This window comes from Ochotona curzoniae, unplaced genomic scaffold (assembly GCF_017591425.1).
Source record: "Ochotona curzoniae isolate NIBS_2020 unplaced genomic scaffold, NIBS_Ocur_1.0 scaffold_4506, whole genome shotgun sequence".
NCBI classification, from domain to species: domain Eukaryota; kingdom Metazoa; phylum Chordata; class Mammalia; order Lagomorpha; family Ochotonidae; genus Ochotona; species Ochotona curzoniae.
The window spans coordinates 15933299-15955940 of NW_024467119.1; the positions used below are offsets into that span (position 1 = coordinate 15933299).

The following is a 22642-nucleotide window of genomic DNA, read 5'->3' on the forward strand; positions in this document are numbered from 1 at the left end:
ACAATCTGACTGATATTTTGAAAAGCAATCATATTTTATTTTATTTAGTGTGCACATATATACATATATACGCATATGTATGCTAGGTGTCATTATATGTATATCATGTATGCACATTTGCATATATATGTATGTGTTAGACATATATACATTTGTATTCCATGTATGTGCATTGTATGGTTTATTTAATTGCCTCAAAGACAAAATAAGAGAGAAAAGGAGAGACAGTGATTAGTCATTTTCTTGTTCACTGTTCGAATGGCCATAATAGCCAGCATTGGGCCAGAATGAAATCAGAAGCCAGGAGCTTCTTTTGGGACTTCTGCATACATGTTAGGGGCCCATGCACTTGGGCCATCTCTGAATGTTTTTCCTAGCACATCAACATGGAAAAAAGCAAAAGAAGCACAAATCAGCACCAACACGGGATGTCAATATCGTGGAAAGCATTTTAACTCGCTATGCCATAACCTTCGCACTGACGGCTCCATATTTTATAAGTTAAAACATATTAGCAAAATGATATCTTCTAACTCCCTCTGTTGCAAAGCTTTACTGACACATCCTCCAGAAATGAAACGAAAAGATCAACATTTCTCACTTTTTGTGATCATGTCCTACTGTCCTATTTTTGCATTAAATCTACACTTGAATTACAAATTGACTCAGGGCAACGAACCCCTCCTCCACATTGCTTTAGTTAAAAGGGGGTATTGGATACCTATTATTTTTTCATTCTAAACCAATATGTGTCTTGCTTAGCAGCTTTTTCCAATGATTTCTCTTTCCATAGGGTTTTCATTACATTAAAGACCCAACAACTTGTTGCATCCACTTGACCACTGGAATAGAATGTTATATATGCTTGCGACAGCCACAGTGGTTTTATTACAATGAGAGACAAGGTGACCAACCAGGACTGACACTCTTACCAGAGTGCAGTCCGTCCTAAACAACACATTTATGGGGTTTTTATAGGGGCAGTTTATAATGGTGTGCATGGTGTAACAGGAGGAGAGATGCCATTCATTCTCTGCTTTTCTCAGCTAAACAGCTTATGCCTGTCCATTTTCTGGCCCAGCTAAGACAATCAGACTCAGGCCTTGGTTTCTGAATTGAAAGTCATCTGTGCTGAAGATCACATAAGCAGTACAGACTGCCAGTCCACACAGCTAAACAAGCAAAGCAGAAGTGCTAAACAAGCAAAGCAGAAGTGCAGGAAGTATTGCAATTTTAGAAATAAGCCATGCTTACTCCAATTTGTGACTGGATTCCACAAACCCAGCCTAAAATCCTGAGAAGCCACCACTGCACTCTCTGAGTCAGTGATCTTCTGAAAATTCTCTTCTAGTGTTCATCACTGTGGCATGGTGGGTAGAGGTTCTGTGACATCAGCTTTCAGTATGGGCACTGGTTCAAATCCCAGATGCTCCACTTCTGATCCAGCACCCTGCTAATGGCCTAAAAAAGCAGCCTCAGATAGCCCTAGAACTTAGGCTTCTTAGCCAAGTAAGAGATCCAGAAGAAACTCCCGGATTCAGAATGGCCCAGGTCCAGATGATGTGATAATTTGGGGAGTAAACCAGAGGATGAAAAGTCTCTCTTTCTCTTCTCTCTCTTTCTCATTCTCCCCCACCCCCTCTGTAACTCTTACTTTCAAATAAAATAAATGTTTCATTAAAAAAAAAAAGTCTCTTGTTGTGTCTTTGTTAAACTGCCTGAGAACACTTGGTATCCAAGTTACAAAGTAGCAGGGGAGGTGTTTGCTTTGCTGAAGCATCAGCTAACTTCTTCCCTCTTGTTGCTTCAGAATGTCCCTTTTCTTTTTCTCTCTCTCAGCAACAAATAAGGCTTTAGGCTTCAGTCTGGACCAGCCTGGGAACTTGTCTTACTTGGTTTCTTTTTGTCACTGTCATGCAGGATTCCGCTTCTTTTCCAGATGGCTTCCTTTGCATGAAGCAGTGAGAAGGCACATCCGGAGTCAGCATAGATATTACAGTCTTTCCTGTTGCCAATTGTAGTGCCCTCATCATGACTATTATTTCTGTCTTTTGTGCACACATCCCAGGAGAGACTCTAAGATTTAACAGTCCCACAGAAACACAATTGGATATTCTGAATCCACTAGCAATCAAAATAAAACTAACATCTACAAGCATATATCTTCCATGTTCAGCAGATGCTTAATTTCAAGGTCTTTGATACTAGGATATACCCTGTGTGCTACTTCAGAACAGTCATGTGTTGAGTCCAGAGAAATTGACAGCAATGTAGTGGAGTTCAGAACCTAGCCCTCTTTTGGAATAACGCTTGCAGTATCCAATACCAAAGATGGCCACTACATTAGTAGGCAGAAGGATTTTCTTCTTATTGCTTCTGTAACTAATTTGTGGAAGAGCTTATTGCATGCTTTTCAGTAGCATATTCCTGCAATGTTCCAATCTTTTTATGTCTTTTCACATACTGAACTCCCAGTTTGAAGTCATCACTTGAAATGATTCTTCAGTCAGCCTCCAAGCCCAGGTTATTACGTTAATTATCAACTACTTCTCAGCTTCCTCCCTAAACTTGAGTAGCTCAACTAACTTTTTCTCTGTTGTCCCCAGATGGATAACTTCAGTTGGACATCTACCCACCCAGGTTGAGTTAGATATAGAAATACTCCCTATCACTGTATTCCTCAGGGTTTACTTTCATAGTCTTAACATGTGCTTTGTAATTATACACATCAGAAGTGGTGATGACAGAAGATTCTCTCTCTCTCTTTCTGTCTTTCTGTCTTTAATACTAATTTTCAAATAAATTAATAATTCAAGAAAAGTGTTTATTCTGCCTACATTAGAAGGAGGATTCTGTATGTTTGTTAGGTCAATTAGTGGTACTCTTAATCAAGCCTTCTCTTTCCTTATTGATCATCCATCTAGAAGCTAATTCATTACTGGAAATGAACTATTAAAATATTCTACCTTTATTATGTGGTCATTTATTTCTCTCTTGATTTTCTTAGCATTTGCTATAAATATTATAGTTCTCTGTTTTTGAGCATATTCGTGTTTATGATTATATCTCCCTGGTGATTTAGGGATGTCATCATTATGTAACTTTGTTCATTGACTGCTGGGACAGACTATGACATAAAAATCTATTTTCTTCTTTTGTAATTATACAATCTCTGCTCTGTTTGGTTTAGTATTTACATGGAATTTATTTTCTATCATTTTAATTTTTGCCATGTGTTTCCTTCAATCCAGCATGAACTTCTCAGCATATAAGTAGTTGTCCTTTTTCTACTCATTTATTCTTTGCTTTCTGAATAAGTAATTTAATATATTAATGTACAAAGTTATTGTTGATAGGCAAAGACTTATATTATCATTCTGAAAAGTATACTTTCTTCATGATATAACTCTCTTTTCTGTTCCTGCCTCCCTTTCTGCTTCATACAGTTGTTTTCATTAATATGCTTTCACTGTTTTTTCACATACTCCATAGGTATTTTGTTTGTTACTGCTTTGCTGTTCCAGAAGCATTTTAGCCACAATAAGCTGATAACAAATTAACTTCCATCACATAAAATTTCTACACTTTTACTTCCCCTACAAACAGATACTTTATTTTGGCTATGTTAGAAATTGTGTCTATCTATATCATATAGAATTGAGCATATTCTGCAGTCGTATTTACTTATGCTTTGGTTTTCTTCTATATTTTGATTAAAAGTGACATGTTCAACTACACAGTACCCTTTTATTTAACCTAAATTTAACCTGCTACAGAAGAAGTGTTTTTCTAAGTATTCTAACAATGCCTCTTGCATTAATAGGTATTTCCACTCTGATTGGTGTTAGCAAGTTCCAGGAATTATTCAGCCTGATCTTTTCTGGGATCTTTTCCCAATTTTATTGAAATCTCTTCATATTTATTTGTTAATCAAAATGCAGCAAATTAGGACAAATTTTTTAATTCTTCCAGGATTCTTTCTCTATGCAATTCTTGATGTTGGAATTGGTTTTAATGAGATGATTTTATTTATTTTAAGATTTGTTTATTAAAAGTGCAGAGTGATAGAGAAAAAGAGAGAGAGAGACATCTTGCATGTACTGATTCAACTCTCCAAATGGCTGCTGCAACCATAGCTTCACTAAGCTAAAGACATAAGCCAGCACTTCCGTTTGGGTCTGCCATGCAGGTTGCAAAGCTTCAAGTACTGCAATGTTAACTGCTATTTCTGAAATGCCTTTTCAGAGACATGGAACCAAAATAATTTCCTAAGACTCAAACTAGCACTGAAATATGGATGTCAGCATTCCAAACAGCAGTTTGGCCCACTTTGCCACAATCCCCACCTCCCTGGTATTATTGTTTTTCCCCTTGCCCCTTCCAATCTCAACTAAGTCTCTTCAATTAAAGCAGATTGCCTATTTGTTGTTATGTCACACCCTCCCTTCCTGCCTTTTTTTTTTTAATTCATTCCAACTAATAAGCACAAAAAATCAGATTTCGTCTTTCTTTCTCCTTCACTCTGGGACTACCATTCTGCAGCATCTAAAACATTTTGTCTTGTGTTTTGTCCATTGTTTTAGTTGCTCAAAGACAAAGAATCAATCCAAATGATTGCATCATCTCACCCTATTTGATTTTCTGGTCTCAGAATCATCCATTTGATTCAATTCCAACCACACTGTAGCATTTGCATTTTATTAAACCATACCGTGTATGGTCGTGTGAGTACCCAGGCAGGCGTGCTTTTCCACCTGGTGGTTTACTGGCTTGCTTCATTTCTATCACATTTTCACTCTTCTGCATAGATGGGTTGGAGGATAATCCCTGCACACAGTCGTAATATTGAAAATTTCATCCCCACACACTTCTGCTTTCTTTTTCCAGTTCAGCTTTATTTTTTTAGTGCCTATCACCATCGAACTAACTATATATTTTAAATGAACATCTTTGTTATGTCTCTCCACGCGCCTCTGGAATAAATTTTATGAAGCCTTAAATTTTTCTTTTGTTCAAAAATTTACTCTAACACCTAGAAAAGTTCTTGACATTTATTAGGTATACAATAGTTATTTGTTAAATCAAGTGCACTGATATATTAACATTTGTCCACAAATCATTTTCACATGAGGATATCCTAAAATATTTGTGGAAACAAAATTTGAAAGTAAATTGCTTTGGTAGGCCCAAACTTGAAACTGACACACAGTAAAGGCTTTCCAAAAGATCATGGAAAATTCTTAATTATAAAACTACGCGTAGATTTCCAAAAAATGTACTAACGTAGACTTAACTTTTAGTCTACCTTCAAAAATATTTTGAAGGTCCCAGTGTTTATTAGATAAAAAATGATTAAAAAAAACCATATAACTGATTGTGCAAGATATTTTCACAGCTCTCTTTAGATCCTAAACTCATCTTAAAAAATTTAACATGAATGTGAAGAGATGTCACAGGAGGAAGGTGGAGAAACACAGAAATATGCAAATACATGGCATAGTCAGGAAACAAAAAGGACAGCAAGTATTGGTGTGATAATATCTGTGTGAGATTTTTAATAAGAAGGAAGAGGGAAATAAAATTTATCTTGAATCAAAAATCAGCTCCTGGCACAGTTCCTTTTATCATGTCCTCAATCGAACTATGTTGAAGTACTCCTTGGAATTTGTAGAACAAAATTCAGAAATAAAACCTCGAATCTACTTCTTAGAATTCAGAGACCTTTCTTGGCCTCTTAAACCACACAATTACCATATTGTGGACAAACAGGATTTAAATAGCTTTAAAATGACACTTGCAGATCAACTGCGTCCGATCCTTTCATCTTCCATTTGGAAAGCCAGGTAATATTTTATATTTTCCCTCTCTTACTATATAAATATGAAACAGTCTTTCAAAGTCTAATGTTCTTCTGCACAAAAAGTCAAAATCTTGAAGGTGACAAATTTTAGGATACATTTAGTGAAAAATAATCATAATTAATATACATTTGATTCATCTGCCTTCAATTTTAAACATATTTAAATATTTAATACTTCATTGTTATACTGTTTGATGAAATGCTGAAATCAGAATCAAGACAATCAGGTTTCCAAGTATCTAGAGACTACTTTTATTTGAGACCTGGACTACCTCATCTGAAAACTAGAAATAAAAATACTTGCAAATTGTGCTGCACAGAAATTCTGGGGATTAAACATAATATTATAAAATGTTTCCCACAGCATTTGTCACATAGCAGCTGCTTAATAACTGCAGTTTCTTTAAACCACCTTCCCCACCGTATTAGTCATATATCTGATTAAGAACTAGCATTATCCCACTCTCTCATTTTCCATCTACATTAAATTCTAACTCTAAGCAAAACTTGTTGGAAAACAGTTACATAGAATATATTTAATTCACATACTTAATTAACATCTTTCAATTTTTTAAGGATGCATTCATTTTTTATTAGAAAAGCAGATATACAAAGAGGAGTAGGGACAGAGAGGAATATCTTCTGTCCCATAGTTCACTCTCCAAGCCACCACAATGACTGGAGCTGAGCCAATTCAAAGCTAAGAGCCAGGAACTTCCTCCGGGTCTCCCACACAGGTGCAGTGTCCCAAGGCTTTGGGCCATCCGTGACTGCTTTTCCAGGCCACAAGCAGGGAGCTGGATGCGAAGTGGGGCTGCCAGGATGATAACTGGCACCCATATGTGATCCTAGCACTTTCATGGCAAGGATTTTAGCTACTAGGGTATTGCGCTGGGCCCAGACACCTTAATTCAAACAAAGCCCCACTTATGCGAAATATGTTGTGTACATATTACATGCACCAAAGGTTGTCTTATCTCAAAGTAATAAGGGAATATATTGTCAACTATACATTAGTTTAATTTGCTTCAAGGGGAGTACATTTTATAATACAACAACATTTGGGAACTATTTTAAAAATTATAAGGAGCAAACACTAATATAAGAAGTACAGGCATATACACACCATGGTTGAAATCACAGACATTTTACCATGAAATGGATAAAAGTTTAAAATATTTATTAAAACATTTTAAATATGTTCAATTAAAGAATTAAAATATATCAAGAATGTGTAAGTATAACTCATTTGTATTTTATGGACTTATTTAGAATGTTGTATATGTACAGGCATTGAGAAAAACATTTGGGCTTGTTTATAGCAACAGAATTAGAAATTTGTGTCACTGGAAGGAATTTCTGAGGTTATGCAGTCACATTTTCTAGATATATTAATACAAACTATTCAGTGGCTTGCTTAAGCTTCCCCTACAATACAACATGAAGCTGAACTTTGCAAGATCCCCAGTTCTTTGCCTAGTGTTAGTTCCACTGTTGCCTCTCTTTTAGGGTACCAGATTACCCGCCCATTTAATTTGTTGTTTGCTTGTTTGATTTGGTTTCATGAGTGTATATACTTAGTGGTTACAGTGTGATAATTTGGTACATGTTTTCAGTGAAAGGAATTAAATCAGACTAGGGTACATTTTTGGGTTCAGCTGAAAACTGATTTTGAATTTTCAACAGTATTCCTGGTATGCTTTGCTTTTTTGATCACTCTCCACAGAATACTCATCAGTGGGAATTAATTCAATGAGCTGACTAAATTTGAATGAACTTTTCACAATTAACAATTACTGCTTTAAATTATGTCCTATTGAGAAGAAAAAAATAGATCTGTTTCAAAATAAATTGATTTTATATTCCTATTCATGAACTGCCCAACTTTAACTGCTTCTGTTAATTCCCTTTATCCCTTCTGCGTCATCTGGTATAAAGACACTAAAAAGTCATGGAAGAACAAAAGTATTGGAAAATAAAGCTAATCTTGATTTTCTGTACGTGACTTTACAGGACTAAGTAACCATGAGGGTCTTCATCTTCTCCTGCCTTTTGGCTGTTGCTCTGGCCACGCATGTAAGCACAATGGGACATATCGTGATATCAATTTATGTTTAAACCTATTTGAGGAGTATATTTTAACTATGTACAGAGGGTGCAGGCATTGGCAGCAATAAACAGACTAAGTTGTGTATTTCCATCTCTGATTAGTGATAGTTTGACTTTACCTTATACAGAATGTAGAGTTAAACAATACTTCTATAGTGTCTTCACTAAAGTATGGAGAAGGACGTAGGCTCCAGAGAAAGGACATAACTTCCCCACCCAGATGGGTTGAACATACTTTTGAACTTTCTGTAATTTTCTCATGTCCCAACATGTCTGAAAAGTAACAAAGCTCTGCTGTAATAGTTGGTGTTCCAAAGCATGTGTCAATGAAATAACAGATTTTATTGTTTTTGATTAAAAGAGAAAATGTTCATAAATTATAACCACAGAAACCCAGAAAAGGAGAGCATGTTTCTGAGTTGGTAGGTCTGGACTGGAGCACTGACCTCAAATTATTTGCCCAGTGATCTATGAGATATATTAATAGTATTCATGCAACAAAATTATATGTAATGGATAATGATGCATACATACATACAAAAGCAGCATTTATAATTTTAATCTTTCAACATTGCTACCTCCTTTATATCCAGGAGAAGTTCACATACCTTCTTACCCAATGTCTCACTCTCCCCGTAAAGTCACCTTGAACTTAGAATGCTCAGAATCCTATGCTTTAACACACGTCCCTGAATCTAAGGGAAATGTGCACACAGGCATTTGTGCCCTCTTGAAGGCACAATTTAACAGTAAACTTAAAAAGAAAATGTTACCCAAAGTTAGTTTGAATAGACCACCAAAGCAACTTAGTTGTATCACACAGGCTTCATGATTTCTTCCCTCGCTCTCTTATTGATTATTTCCCCATTATTTTGTTTAATAGTTGGCCTCCATAGCTTCTGTGAAGAGAAATGGTTATACAGCCTAACATGGAGAGGTATCATTAGCAAGGGGTGGAACAAGACATTCCATTGACTTATTGTATTTAAGATAATTTTTTATTTCTTATTAATTTCTTCTGTTTTATAACACCATTTAATAGGTGCTGGGGTCTCTCTTCTCCCTCTCTATGTTCCTTCCCCTCCTCATTCTTCTTCCCTCCAGTCTTATGGTGGACGTCTCACATGACTTTTCATAAGTCCATTATGTTGTCACTGAGGTGTCTCCAACAATGTAGGAGCTTATTAGCTGTATTGCTGTTAGCCCTTCCTTGCACTGCATGCAAGAGGACATCTGTTCCCACCTGTGAACATATTAATTTCTGTTACACTTCCTTTATGCATCCCCTTGAGTGCAATCCACCACTGGGAGAAAAAAAATATGAACATAAAAGAAAAAAAAATAGTGAACCTTCATCCACTTGAGGTTGACGAACATATAACAAAGGTCTCAATGTGGGGTGGTGAAAAAAGAGTGCCCAGCATCTTCACATAGAAAAAAAAATGCCAGCATGTATCCCATGTGGCACTGAAGAGTGAAATAATGACTAGATTATCATTACTTATGGGCAGTAGCAATAACTGTGATAAAAGGGACATTGACAATCTCAGGTGATTGTAAACAATCAGTCTCTTATGCATGATTGATAAGTGGATTACATCACAACGTATTATTACAAAAAGTACAAATAATTAGGAAGCACAATAAGATAGAATTTACAGGAAAAATCCTTAGATTTGACATCATCTTATATTAGGGCAAACATATGATATCTGATCTTTTGGAATTGGCCCATTTCCCTTAGCATAGTGGTCTCCAATTCAGCCCCATTTGGCTATAAACGATTGTATTTCATTTTTTAATAGCATACTAGTATTCCATAGAGAAGATGAATCACAGTTTCTTTATCTAGTCTTCTGTTGATGGACATTCCAGTTGCTTCCATGCTTTTGCAAATATTGCTTGTGCTCCAGTGAACATAAGGGTGCACGTTCTTTCTCATGTAGCATTTCTTTTGGATAGATTCCTAGAAGTGGTATTGCTGGGTCGTATGGTAGGTAGATTTTCAGTTGCCTAAGTATTCTCCATACTGACCTCCAGAGTGGTGGCACCAGCCTGCAATCCCACCAGCAGTGGAGTCGGGTTCCTTTTTACCTGCAACCTTGCCCCTATTCCACTAAATTCCCCCCAGCCCCAAAAACAGGGCTTTTTAAACATGTTGTCATTAAACAGTGTAGACAAAGATTGATGTTGGAATTTTAAATAACTCATAAAATAATTTTTTTTATTGATACAGAAGATCAAGGAGCGCAGTGAGGTAAGTTCCTGGCACCTGATAACATGTACACAGGGTAGATTTCTCTGTGGGAGTGACCAGAACCGTTAGTGCTGCAGAATCATGGAAAACTTGCTCAAAGCGCCTCAAATGTCCTGACAGAATTGTTCTGTTCTCCTGATATGTACTTAATATGAAAATCTAGGAGCGGGAAAGATAAAAGGAAACTACAGAGAACAAATAAAATTACTCTTTCCTTTTTATTAGTATGCAAGATGTAATAGGGTTGCCACATTTGTAAATTGAGAGTTCAGAGTAAGTTATACGGAATGTAGAGTATAATGAGCTATTTACCAATAATATGTAAAAATGTTGATGCAATTTACTCTTCATTTGAATCAAAGGCTAATCTTGTCTTGACTTAACATATGATAAATATTTCTTGATAATTCTGTAATAGTGCAAAAGATATTCAGAAGCATATAAAAATATGTATATCAATTTTTTTTCCCTAAGGATCGTGTCAACCTTTTTCAAGAAGTAAGTCATAATTTTCTGTATCACATACATTTAAAACAATTTGGCATTTTACATTGCTAAAACATAGATCTCACCTTTTCCCAGGAATACAGGCAGGGCAAAAATATGGCCTTCCAAAAAAAGCAGATAAAATTGATTTGTTGATGCTTTGAGTATGAATTCAATTATGAGTTATTTTCCCTCTTAGCAATATACATATTTTCAACTCTGAAAAAAAGTTTGTATAGTCTTTACTGCTGTGAAATTATTTAAAAGGATTCCAAGAAAATTTACGTGTTTCACTTGTGAACTGTGTCTTTATCCTACTTATGAGCTGCCACTCTCTTACTAACTACCATTTTAGATCACCATTCTGAAGTTTCTCAAGGTTATTATATGTTAAAAAGGCAAAAAAAAAAAAAAAACCCACACAGGAATTACAGTGTTAAAGTAGCTCTTCAATTAAGATTGAATTTACTCTAATTTTGTTTGGAAGAAGGCACTTGCTTCAAATTCAATAAAACCATGGTTTCAAATATGATTGCCAAGGATAGTTTAATTCTGCTAACCAAGATCAAAGCAGGTACTTTTCCTAATTCAACTTATAATGCAATGAAAGCTATATGAACCATTAGTCACCTAACCACATCTCCAGTCAGTTTCCACAAATAGAGACTTATGATCTTACTTAGGCTAATATTTAATATTTTTCTCAAAATTTCCTCTTATTTAAATGTTTATTTATAGAAACGTCATGTAACCTTTAATCAGTATCTACTGCTCTAATTATAAGTGCTTCAAATACACATTAAAATAACTGCATAGTTATTCTAGTTTTAAGGTACCCAGCAGGGCACAGCCTAAATTACCTGTTGTATTACTCATTTAACAGACACTTAGTGAAAAAGAGCTATGCCTTAGACTATATTCTAGGCTCTGGGATACAACAGTGAATACATTTGATAAAATGCCTCACTCATGATAATTACATTTCAGTTTACCACCGGCAGCACACTTATTACCAACTTGGAAATTTTAATATACTTCTTATAGACATGCACAGTGAAAATGAATTCTTACATCTGCTACTTTTTTTTTTCTATATTCAGTGTAGCCTAATTGATACACTGTAACATAAAATAATACTGTAGGGATTATATATTTTGAGTGTCACTAAACTATGATTTTATTTTTGCTTATATTCTTGAAGGTAACCTCTAGTGTTTCATCCAGTGAGGTAAGATATTGGCTCCTTTCTTATCAAAGAACCAGTCTGTTCAGAAATAATCATGTTATATACAGTAGTTGAAGAGTTCCTAGCAAGCACACTTCTAAACATTCAAGGACAGAAATAGGAAAATCATATTCTTCACATGATTTATAGTAATTGACTATCTTCATGCTGCACTTTGTTATCCCTGAAAAGGTAGCTGTGACTGTAAAATCTGGTTTTGCCTTGAAGGTTCTGCCAAATCCAGAGTTTATCAATTATCTTCATCAGTATTTGCAAATCCATGTAATATGGTTTAAAGGTATGATTCTCAAGAGGTTATTCCCAGATAAGTAGCATCAACACCATCTGAAAATTCAGTAAATATGTAGAATAGTAGGTCCCACAATAGATAAATGCATCAGAAACCAAAAATTAAATGATCTATATTTTAGCAAGGTCTCTCAATGTGATACTATTGCACATTTAACATTGAGAAGCACTTTTAAAGGAGTCAAAGAAGGGATTAGTTTAGGGGCTACCTTGATAACCAACACCTGAAAAAGCCAGGATGTGAGTCTGTCTCAATAGAATGGTGAGTAGCAATGTGGAGTATGGCCAAGAACCTTGTGGCCTGATATGTCACCTAAATTCTTCATAGTTGCTGCCTTACATGTTTGCTTGCACCTTTTTCCAATAGTGAGTCCACCTAGAGAACTCTGAGACATTTCCATCATTTCAACAAAGATGCAACGTTTTGTTCATGACATTGCTGAAGGGGAATTTGATAACTGTTTGGTCACCTGCCTATACTTTACACACATATAAAATTGTCTGAAAAATAAAGCATCAATATAAAACATAATTAGCCACTCTATTATAGAGTTCTTATAAGTATTTTAATTATTAATAAATGATGTCTCTCAATACTAGAGAGTTGAGCTAAATATTTCAATAACTGTTTCTAACATTTTACTAAAATCATCTCAATATTAAACCTGTTAAGTAAAAATATTTCTCATCTTGTTCCTTTAGGAATCCATTGAAGTACCAACTGAAGTAAGTAATTATCATCCAAACAAATTAGTATCATTAATACCATCTTATTTGATATTTCTCCAACATGTGCTTTGTTTTTTTGACAGAAAAATGAGCAGATTGAGGAAGAAAATGTCTATATGAAACAGTTGGTATGTTTTTCATGTGATATATTTTTTTTCAATAATAGAATAACATTTTACAACTTTATCCTTCTTCCAAATAAAGATGTGAATCTTTATCATATCCTCTCAGTAAAATTCTCACATTAACAGCAAATTGATTATCAAATTCATTTTTCCTAGTGTTGTGACTGGGATACTAAAGATTATCTGAACAAGTAGTTCCAGATTCATCTTTTAAGAAATGTTAACAATATTCGTAAAATAGGAAGCTGTGAAAACCTCAGAAAATTATTTTGAAATTTTAGTGGTCTGCTTAATATAGAACTGTATCATTTCATCACTACTTAAAGTGATGACAGGGATTGGTAAGGCCAAAAATTGTTTGTGTTTCTCATTCTAAACCAGAGAGGATCATATAACCCATCTCACTTGTTTAGAAAAATGTGCAGGCTTCAACTTCAGTTCCCAAGTGTTATTCAACTTCTGCAAGCTGTTTTTCTCAACTCAAAAATGAAGTTGGTAAGACTTCTCTGTAAATTTTTATGAGTGTAATGCTAGCGTGTTTAGGTAAATTGTATAACAGAAAATTCAATACTATTTTTTAAAAACCTGAAAATGTGAGAATTAGTATCAAATACATCACAGGAAAAAAAATGTGTTCTTTTTTTTAACAGAAATAGATCTTATTGAGGAATTCAAGCTAGATCTCTAAAAGTATTTTGTGCTAAAAAAAAAAACCTTATAACTGTCTAATAAAAATTCTTCCACTCTGTCTAAAACCTTCTAATACAATGTGTCTTCCAGTAACTCATTATAATTAAATTCCATCCAACATTGTTTCAGGCCATTTTAAATATATTCTGCATACTTAGTGCTGACCATCTATTGAACCTCAGACACCACTAAAGTAAAGATACATTTTAACTGATTCCAATTTTAATTTACTCAGTAATTTATAGTTAAATATATGTAGTCAAATCAAATAGGAACATAGAGTATTTATACTTGAGTGGGAAATATGTCCATTTATTTCTCAATTAATTTAAGAACTCAAGGTAAGTGATGATCTGAGAGGCCAAGCAGGGAGCATCAGACCTGCGTGGAGTTCCTGCTTCTGCTTCAGTCTGCCCCAGCTACAGCTGTCACTGGAGAGTGAACCAGGAGATAGGATCCCTTTCTCTCTGTCTGTCTCTCTCTGTCTCTCTCTGTCTCTCTCTCTTTCCCCCTCCCTCTCTAGCCCCGCCTCTTTCCCTTTCTTTCAAAGAAATGATTTTTAAATGAAAAGAATTCCATTAACTGTAAATTTGCTTTAAAAATGCACACACTGTACAAAAAATTTCAAATATTCACACACTATCTCAGGGTTTTGCTTGATCAATTTGATACAATTTTAACATTAAGTTTTGTCCAGATAATGTTGTGGTCCATGAAAAAGGTTCAATGCTTCTGCAAATATTGATACTATGTTTTCCCTCCAGAACCAAATCATCAAGAAGTTCTATCAGAAATTTTACTTTCCACAATATCCTCAAGTGTACCAGCAACGGATGTTTATGAACCCACAGACCCAGATGAAGACAACTGCTTATCCTGTGCCCGTTTATGTGAGTTCTACACTTTTTGTTATTTTCTTATTTTGATATCAGGTTTTTTTTTAAAGATTTATTTTTATTATTTTTTCACTGGAAAGGCAGATATACAGAGAGGAGAGACAGAGAGGAAGATCTTCCATCCGATGTTTCACTCCCCAAGTGAGCGCAACGGCCAATCCTATGCCGATCCGAAGCCAGGAGCCTCTTCCGGGTCTCCCACGCGGGTGCAGGGTCCCAAAGCTTTGGGCTGTCCTCCACTGCTTTCCCGGGCCACAGGCAGGGAGCTGGAAGGGAAGCGGAGCTGCCAGGATTAGAACCGGCGCCCATATGGGATCCCGGGCGTGCTAGGCGAGGACCTTAACCACTTGCACCACCGCGCCGGGCACTGATATCAGTTTTTTTAAAGTAATTAAAACTACTTCAACTGTTCTAATTTGCAAAACAAAACAAATTTAGACAACATTACGACAAAAATTAAATCATATTGCCAAAATACTATCGGAAAGAGTTTTAATGATTGCAAGCTTAATTGAACTTGGTTGTTTCAGTTCCTGAGTTGGTTGTTATCTCCCTCCATCCTGACAGAAAGCCTTAAAGGTAGGCAGGGAAGAAAAATCCACATTTTATAAAAGAATTGAAATTTAATGAAATTAAATATCTTGCAAGTGTTCTGGCTCATGATTCTTTTTTTAATAAAGATATTTGTTTAGGGACCTTTTGTGAACACAAGTATTAAGTGGCAGAGCAAGAAATTGAATCTAAGAAGCAAGTACTTATTTATAATTATAATAATATCTAGGCAAAATTCAGGAAACTGATGCCACATCTATCAAAGGCAGATTACATGTCTATATGACATTGGACATGTCAGTGGATTTACTAGGTGACCCTTAGAAATAAAGTTATCAGCATTATTAGAGGAAATAAGAAATTTTCTTTTAAAATTCTAAATGCCTAAAGAACATCTTCATATTCAAAATCTATTTTTCTGTGAAATTGAAAATTCTGAGATTTTATTATGTCCACAAGTAGCAGAGTTGAGAAGTTAAGTCTGTAAACAAGGAATTAAGCCAGGATCTTATCATAAACAGTAAGAAAGACTGCTAAATAAAGTTCTTTTTATGAATTTACATCAATATAAATGGCTACAGGAGCAAAGCATACATGGTACTCTACACAAGTTTGAACCTGGAGGGAATGCACTTCCCTAGAAGATTAACTTCTGAAACAGCTTGTCAAAGCTCATATCCACAATGATAGAATAAAAGTCAGTCTTCTAACCAATATAAGATAATATCGATTTTGATGATAATAATTTGGAATATGACATGAGTAAATATGAACTAAAAACACATGACAGAAATAACTATAAAGCAAAAGTCTGAATAGTGTGGTACCTAGACAAGATACTTGCAAAAGCATCCCTTAGCATCTGAGTGACGTTTTCTGTTATATGAAGATCTGTTATATTCTCACAAAATAATTACAATTTACATAGACAACATATGTGAAAGTGCAGACTTGTCTGTTTCTTGGGATGGAAAATAAACTATATAAAGTGGTCTGTCACTATCGTAAAAAAGAGGAAAGCAAGGCATCTCAGTGATCAGTTTTAAACATAGAACTACAGTTTCTTTTCCCATAGATCCTTTTGGACTTAGTCACCCTCTATCTTGTTGAAACATTTCAGTAGCATTCAGCATATGGTATCTATCTTCCGTACATTTCCATATTTACAATTCTGAATTTTAAAAGGTGGCAACTGGCATCTACATACACTTCAACTAATATTAAGTATAACAAATATGTTTAATTAGAATCATCATCTCAGGTACAGAACCATTTATGTATTACATTAATTTTTTTTTCAAAAAAGTCTCAATATTTGGCTTTTTTTTCTACTGGGATACAAAATTAAAATTTTATTTCAGTTTTAATGTGGGAAAAAGAACACAGCTTATCCAGTGATGTGATGTATATTCCCATGAGATCATTATTTTGATATTCAGTATGATATTAAATTCTAAATGATGCTGTCTTTATTCTAAATTTTAACTTTTTAATGTGTGAAGTTAGAATTATAGAATTAGATAAAGCTAAAACAGAAAGTGCAGAAATAATTAGAATTATTTATGGAAGCAGAGTATAATTGTAAAATTTGAAGTCAGCAATATTAGATTTGGTACTACCAGACCACAGAAAAAAATGTTCAATACCAGTTATTGCAGAATAAGGACTCAATTCATAGATGCACTGTTCATTTCCAAATAATATGTCACCCGTGTTATGAAGTATATGCCTAAAAATATGGGAAATATATTAGCTCAAAATAACACTTGAATAGATATGTAATTAAAGTGAATAATTTGTCTTTTTTTTGAAGGAAATGACCAGAATCCCCCAGGAGGTAAGGAATAATTACTAAAAATAAATGTAATTATAAATGTTTTTTGTTTGTTTCATTATGGTTATGGGTATCATTCTCTTTACATGGAATCTATATGACTCAGCTGATGAGTTATATTTATTATTTCTATGAGGAATGGAGATCTTACAATTTAGTGATTTTTGTCTTTATGATATACATTCCCATAATTTTTCATAATAAATACAGCTGCTTGTATAAATAAGTGTTTACCAAATCCTTTCTCTGAGGATTTCTTCAAGAGAAATTTTACATAAAGCTTACAAAAGCACAGATAAGAATAAATACATTTGTAGAGACACCTTATAATAAATATTGCATTGCTAAAACTGCTTCTCCATATAGTAGAAATGAAACTGTTAAAGTGAATCATTTATTTACAGAATATGGATTTCTCTTGTTATAACATAACGTGAATTCTAGGCAGCCAATACATTGAAAACAATGTGTTTTAATTCTTTTTTCTTCCAGAGAATCATCAGGAAGAATGCTGATATGGTAAGGATTTCATATATATTCAGCTTTATTTGATTTAAACTGTTAATGAAAAGGAGCGGCATGCCTTGAAATGCCCTTTGTTTGGGAATCAGAAAAGCATTGTTCTGATTTCATAAAAATACATTATGAATTGGCTCCCAAATTGTGCTTCCCTTAATTACTCTTCACTATCAACGTATTTCCATTTTTATCTATTTATATTCATTTATATTTTGTATGTTTTATATTATTTTAAGTGGTTAATTATTAAATCTTTAAAGAACATCATTTTTCTTTCTTCTGGAATAATTTTTGCCTGTCATCATGATACTAATATTGGCAAGATGAAGAAATCCATCAGCCTGCTGTTGGGTTTTTAATACTGGAAAATGTTATTTACACTTTTATTGTTTTTCTTTTTGATTTCTCAAGAACACATCTACCAATGAATTCAGTAAAGTAAAATACTTTCTTTTTTAAAAAAAGTCATAGCATCCAGCAATAATACATATTTCTGCTTCTGTATTTTTTAGTGAATTAGTAATTGTCAATTTTTAGGTCACATTAAAGTCTACAATAGAAATAGAAGAAAAATTATTCAGTAATAAGCATTTATAAACTTACTCTTTAAGTTTGGATCTGTCATAATATTTTCTGCATCCAAATGAGCCCATCATTTAACCTCAAAGAAATACTTGAAATGAGAGTCATAGATTTCAGTGAATAAAATCCTGAAAAATTATGTGGAGCCTCTTCAATTTCTAAAGGTCAGACAGGAAAAAGTAAACCATAAACAGAGAAGCGTAGCTTGGTTATTGAAAAAATCCCCTCGGGCCTCATTACATTATGTGTGTATTTATTTTTTTGTCAAACATTCAGTATCTGGATTAACTAAAGGCTCAATCTACAGGTTACTCTGCAACAGAAATCTTTATAGTGAATTTTTTAAATCAGTCAGTACATGTTTGGCTATCTCTTCTTGGCATACTTCAGGAATTTAAATACATTTATAGCTAATTTAGGTCTGTCTAGTTCTCTTTTGAGCCACAGGAGAAATTAAATGTAGAATGATTATTAATAATTTTGTTTCTTTTTAGGTCAAATTCAACCAGTTTCACCAGTTGGTCATCCCCCAGTATTTCCAGGCTCTGCAGCAAAAGCGGATGGCTATGAACCCTTGGTTTCGCATAAACCCTTATCACCCTCTTCCTGTTTTGGTATGTTTGCCCTTTTTTAAGTAGTAAAATTGTAATTTAAATTGTAAGATTGCAATACAAAGAATATAAGAAAAATATTCCCAGATTTTTTAGGAGATTAGATCAAAGTTAACTGAACATGTCAAAGCCAGTAATTTTTAAAAATCTATATCACAAATAAAACAACATGCAGCCATAGTGAAGGTGGCAATGAATTGCATTCCTACAGAATTTTTAATTTTTAAGCATATATTCACCTATACAGATAGATAGATGTTTCTTTTTACTCCTTTAATAATCCAATCAATTGGAAAGCTATAACATTATTTAATAATAAAATATGAAATTTAAAGTAGAGCAAATTTCCCAAGTTCATCTTTATTTAGTACAAGCGTTTTGGCTTAGAATGCCATAACATGAATTGTTAGAATTTTCAACCAATATATTGATGGGGCAAGCAGCACATGAGGCGGTTACATAAATTATCTGCACTCACAGTGACTGTGACCAGTTGAAGAGCCAGGAGACCAAGCTAAGCCCCTTCCACAGAAAAACTGCACTGCAGAAGCAACCCAATATCTGTGTGCCACTTCGAGGCTAAGGGGGAAGGGCAAATCTAACCTTGACTACTTTTGTTTGGTTCTTTTGACAAGGTACAGGTATCCGTTCACTTCATGTAAAAGTATCAGGTAACTTGAGTAAATTGCACAAGAACTTACAAGTCGAATGAAAAGAAAATGACTTGATTGATCATATTATGGTATTAAATTTAGGAAAAACAGAAAAAAGTTATAAGCCAAAATCAAAGGCAAAATCTAAGGCTAAAAAAGCTGAAGAGAATAGAATAAGTTTAAAGTAAAACTGAAGATTTCCTATAAAGTAAATTATGAAGGGTTTACTTTTAAAGAATCATAAAATTTTGCAGTAGTGATTTTGCTAGATATAATTATTTGACAAATCTAAAATCCAATTAAGTATAGAAGTGCCTATTATGAGGAATAATAGCATATTTTATGACTAATAAGTTACATGAACATTAAGAGTTCCTTAAAACTTGCTGAAATACGTGAATATTCTTATTTCATGGAAACATGTGTAATTTGGTTTTATTTGCTAATGAATCTCTCACTTGAAAACTTATAAATTATGTAGATCCTAGAAAAAATAATTAGAAATAACTAAATAACTAAATAGTCATGCTCTATTCAGAGCCTTTAAAAAATGTTTAGGTATATTATATGCAAATATGTCCACCTAATTTGTTTATTCTGGAGTATACAATATTTAAATAATTTATTAATTTTTCTTTCTTCATAGGCTTAATTGGAAAAAAAAATCATTCCTAAATAGTTTTCTCATCTATGAAAACACCTCTACTATCAATATCTTTCGGAATTTTGGTGAAAAGACACCGATGTACAGGCAAAAAGGAAGATTGTGTGGAACGTTTTCTATGTTGTTGATTTTATTTTGAGTTTATGTTGGATGTAGCAGCTCTTGATTGTGGCTATATTAATATGAATTGATTACTTGATGTCTTTTCACTATGTCTGAGATATAGACTATGTATCTCTTAACAAAACATTAAAATTTTGAATGCATTTTTATCTATGTGGATTTTTTTGTCTTGATTGTCCATGCTGAAAGAGCTGGTCCTGTTACTGGGATGACCATTTCGATAATTACTCTCTATAACTACATTGAGACATAAAATAATCTGACACATATTTGGGGTCCCCAGTTCCCAGCATGCCTCTCACTGCTGTTATCTCTAAACACTGCTTACATATGTATGCATGTATGTATGTATGTTATTATGGATTTCAACTATGGTTGTATGTTCAGTCCTCTTTAGCCCTCATGAAAAAAAAAAATCTCTACAACTGTTCCTGCAGCCATCTGTCTACCCCAAACAACTCCCACCAGAGTTAATAGGTCTGCAATCACAGTTAGCACCTAACCACATGGTATCTCACAATATCACTAAAAAGTGGGTCTCTATCAACTAAAACCTTTGAAGACTTGCTAATCAGAGGCTTACACACCTTTCAACAAATATTGATCAACTGTGATACAACCAGGCACTTTTTTTTTTTTTAAGATTTATTTTTATTATTTTTTTATTGGAAAGGCAGATATACAGAGAGGAGAGACAGAGAGGAAGATCTTCCGTCCGATGATTCACTCCCCAAGTGAGCGCAACGGGCCGATGCTATGCCGATCCGAAGCCAGGAGCCTCTTCCGGGTCTCCCACGCGGGTGCAGGGTCCCAAAGCTTTGGGCCGTCCTCGACTGCTTTCCCAGGCCACAGGCAGGGAGCTGGAAGGGAAGCAGGGCTGCCGGGATTAGAACCGGCGCCCATATGGGATCCCGGGCGTGCAAGGCGAGGACCTTTAACCACTTGCGCCACCGCGCTGGGCCCCAACCAGGCACTTTTTAAAAAGATTTATTTACTGTTACTTGAAAGATTTTACAAAGAGGGAAGGAAAGACAAAGAGATGGTCTGTCATCCACTGGATCATTCCCCAAACTGCCACAACAGCCAGATCTGAACTGATCCAAAACTGGGAGCCAGGAACTTCTCTTCCTGGTCTCCTACATGGGTGTAGGTTTCCAAGGACTTGGGGTATCCACTACAACCTTCCAAGGCCATAAGCAGAAAACTGAATCTGAAGTGGAGTAGCTAGGACTCCATCTGGTACCCTTATTACAGGCTGGTACCAGAGGTGGAGGCTTAGTCTGATGTAACACGTGTCAGGACCCAGTGAGGCACTTTTCTAAACACTCTTTTATAGCAAAAGGAAAGATAAGGATGTTGGGTTCCTAGTGCTCACATTTTAGCCACGTGGAGCAAGCTAACAAGCAAGATTCAAAACATCAGGTCATGTACATACAGTTTCACTAAAGAAGAACAGGACATAGAACAGGAAGGAAAGAGAACATCTGCAAGTACGGCAGAGCACCTGAGTTCAATAAACCGCCCTGGCTCCTGACTCACTTCACTGCTAATGAAGATCCTGGGAGGCAGTTGTGATGGCTCTAGTATTTGGGATTCCTGCTGGCTTGAATTCCTGGCTCACAGTGTCAGCCCATCTCATGGGCATTTGAGGAGTGACCTGTGGATGGAAGCTCTTTAACTCTTTCTCTGTACATCTCAACTAAATAAATAAAATATTTTAAATATTACTAGAAAGCTCTTAAGAAAGACAAAGGCAAGGCAACCAAAAGACATTTTAGAAAGGGCAGTCATAGAAGGCAATTTTGGCAGGTTGAAGTTTGAACAACGAATTGAACATAGTGGAAGAGGGAGGGGGCAAACTATTCACACAGCTCTGAAAGAAGAAACAATAATTGAAAATTATTTGAGAAAGCTACGTATTTAGTTTCATGAAACTAAGAAAGAGCTGATATGTGTGAAAAGGCATTGGGTGGACAGAATTGAAAAAAATACAACAGCAAGCAAGATGGAAGAGGTGACTTGAAATATTTAACTAGATTTGGAAATCTCACACCTTTTTTAATACTTATTTGAATCAGGTCAAAATCTTCAAATTATATATTTATTCCCTTTGTAAATTTAGGTTCACAATGTTTCCTGGACACTTAAAAGTGCTTTCAAAGTGTGTCCTTGTCATGGTTGGAGATACCTACCCCCTCTTCTTTCAAAACTCTCAGCAGCTTCTTTGTTCTCAAGATGACTCTCATGACTGGAAAAGAATCTCTAGCTATGTCATAAAGAATGCAGAAACCACACCAGTGACCCTTGTTAACTTAATCTAAGTTCAAACATTAGTATAGCTAAAGACACACTGATCTTATAGCCCACAGCCCTCTTCTCTTTCTTGTAATTTGCATTCTCAACAATGTTGTTTTTGGT

The 22642-nt window shown here is 34.8% G+C and overlaps 1 protein-coding gene across 3 annotated transcripts; it reads left to right on the top strand.

Annotated features, from left to right (window-relative positions):
• The first annotated feature begins 5800 nt into the window (after positions 1-5800).
• On the top strand, positions 5801-20365 carry LOC121147383 (alpha-S2-casein-like A). Of its 3 annotated transcripts, XM_040967235.1 has the most exons (11): positions 5801-5843; positions 7874-7936; positions 10701-10724; positions 11914-11940; positions 12949-12972; positions 13059-13103; positions 14555-14680; positions 17052-17075; positions 17565-17591; positions 18668-18787; positions 20084-20365. In XM_040967235.1, the coding sequence occupies exons 2-11, from the start codon at positions 7886-7888 to the stop codon at positions 20087-20089; spliced, it is 474 nt and encodes a 157-aa protein (XP_040823169.1). In that variant the 5' UTR covers positions 5801-5843; positions 7874-7885; the 3' UTR covers positions 20090-20365. The 3 variants fall into 3 exon arrangements, with proteins under 3 accessions (XP_040823169.1, XP_040823170.1, XP_040823172.1); XM_040967236.1 differs by lacking the exon at positions 13059-13103; XM_040967238.1 differs by lacking the exons at positions 13059-13103; positions 17565-17591.
• The last annotated feature ends 2277 nt before the right edge of the window (positions 20366-22642 follow it).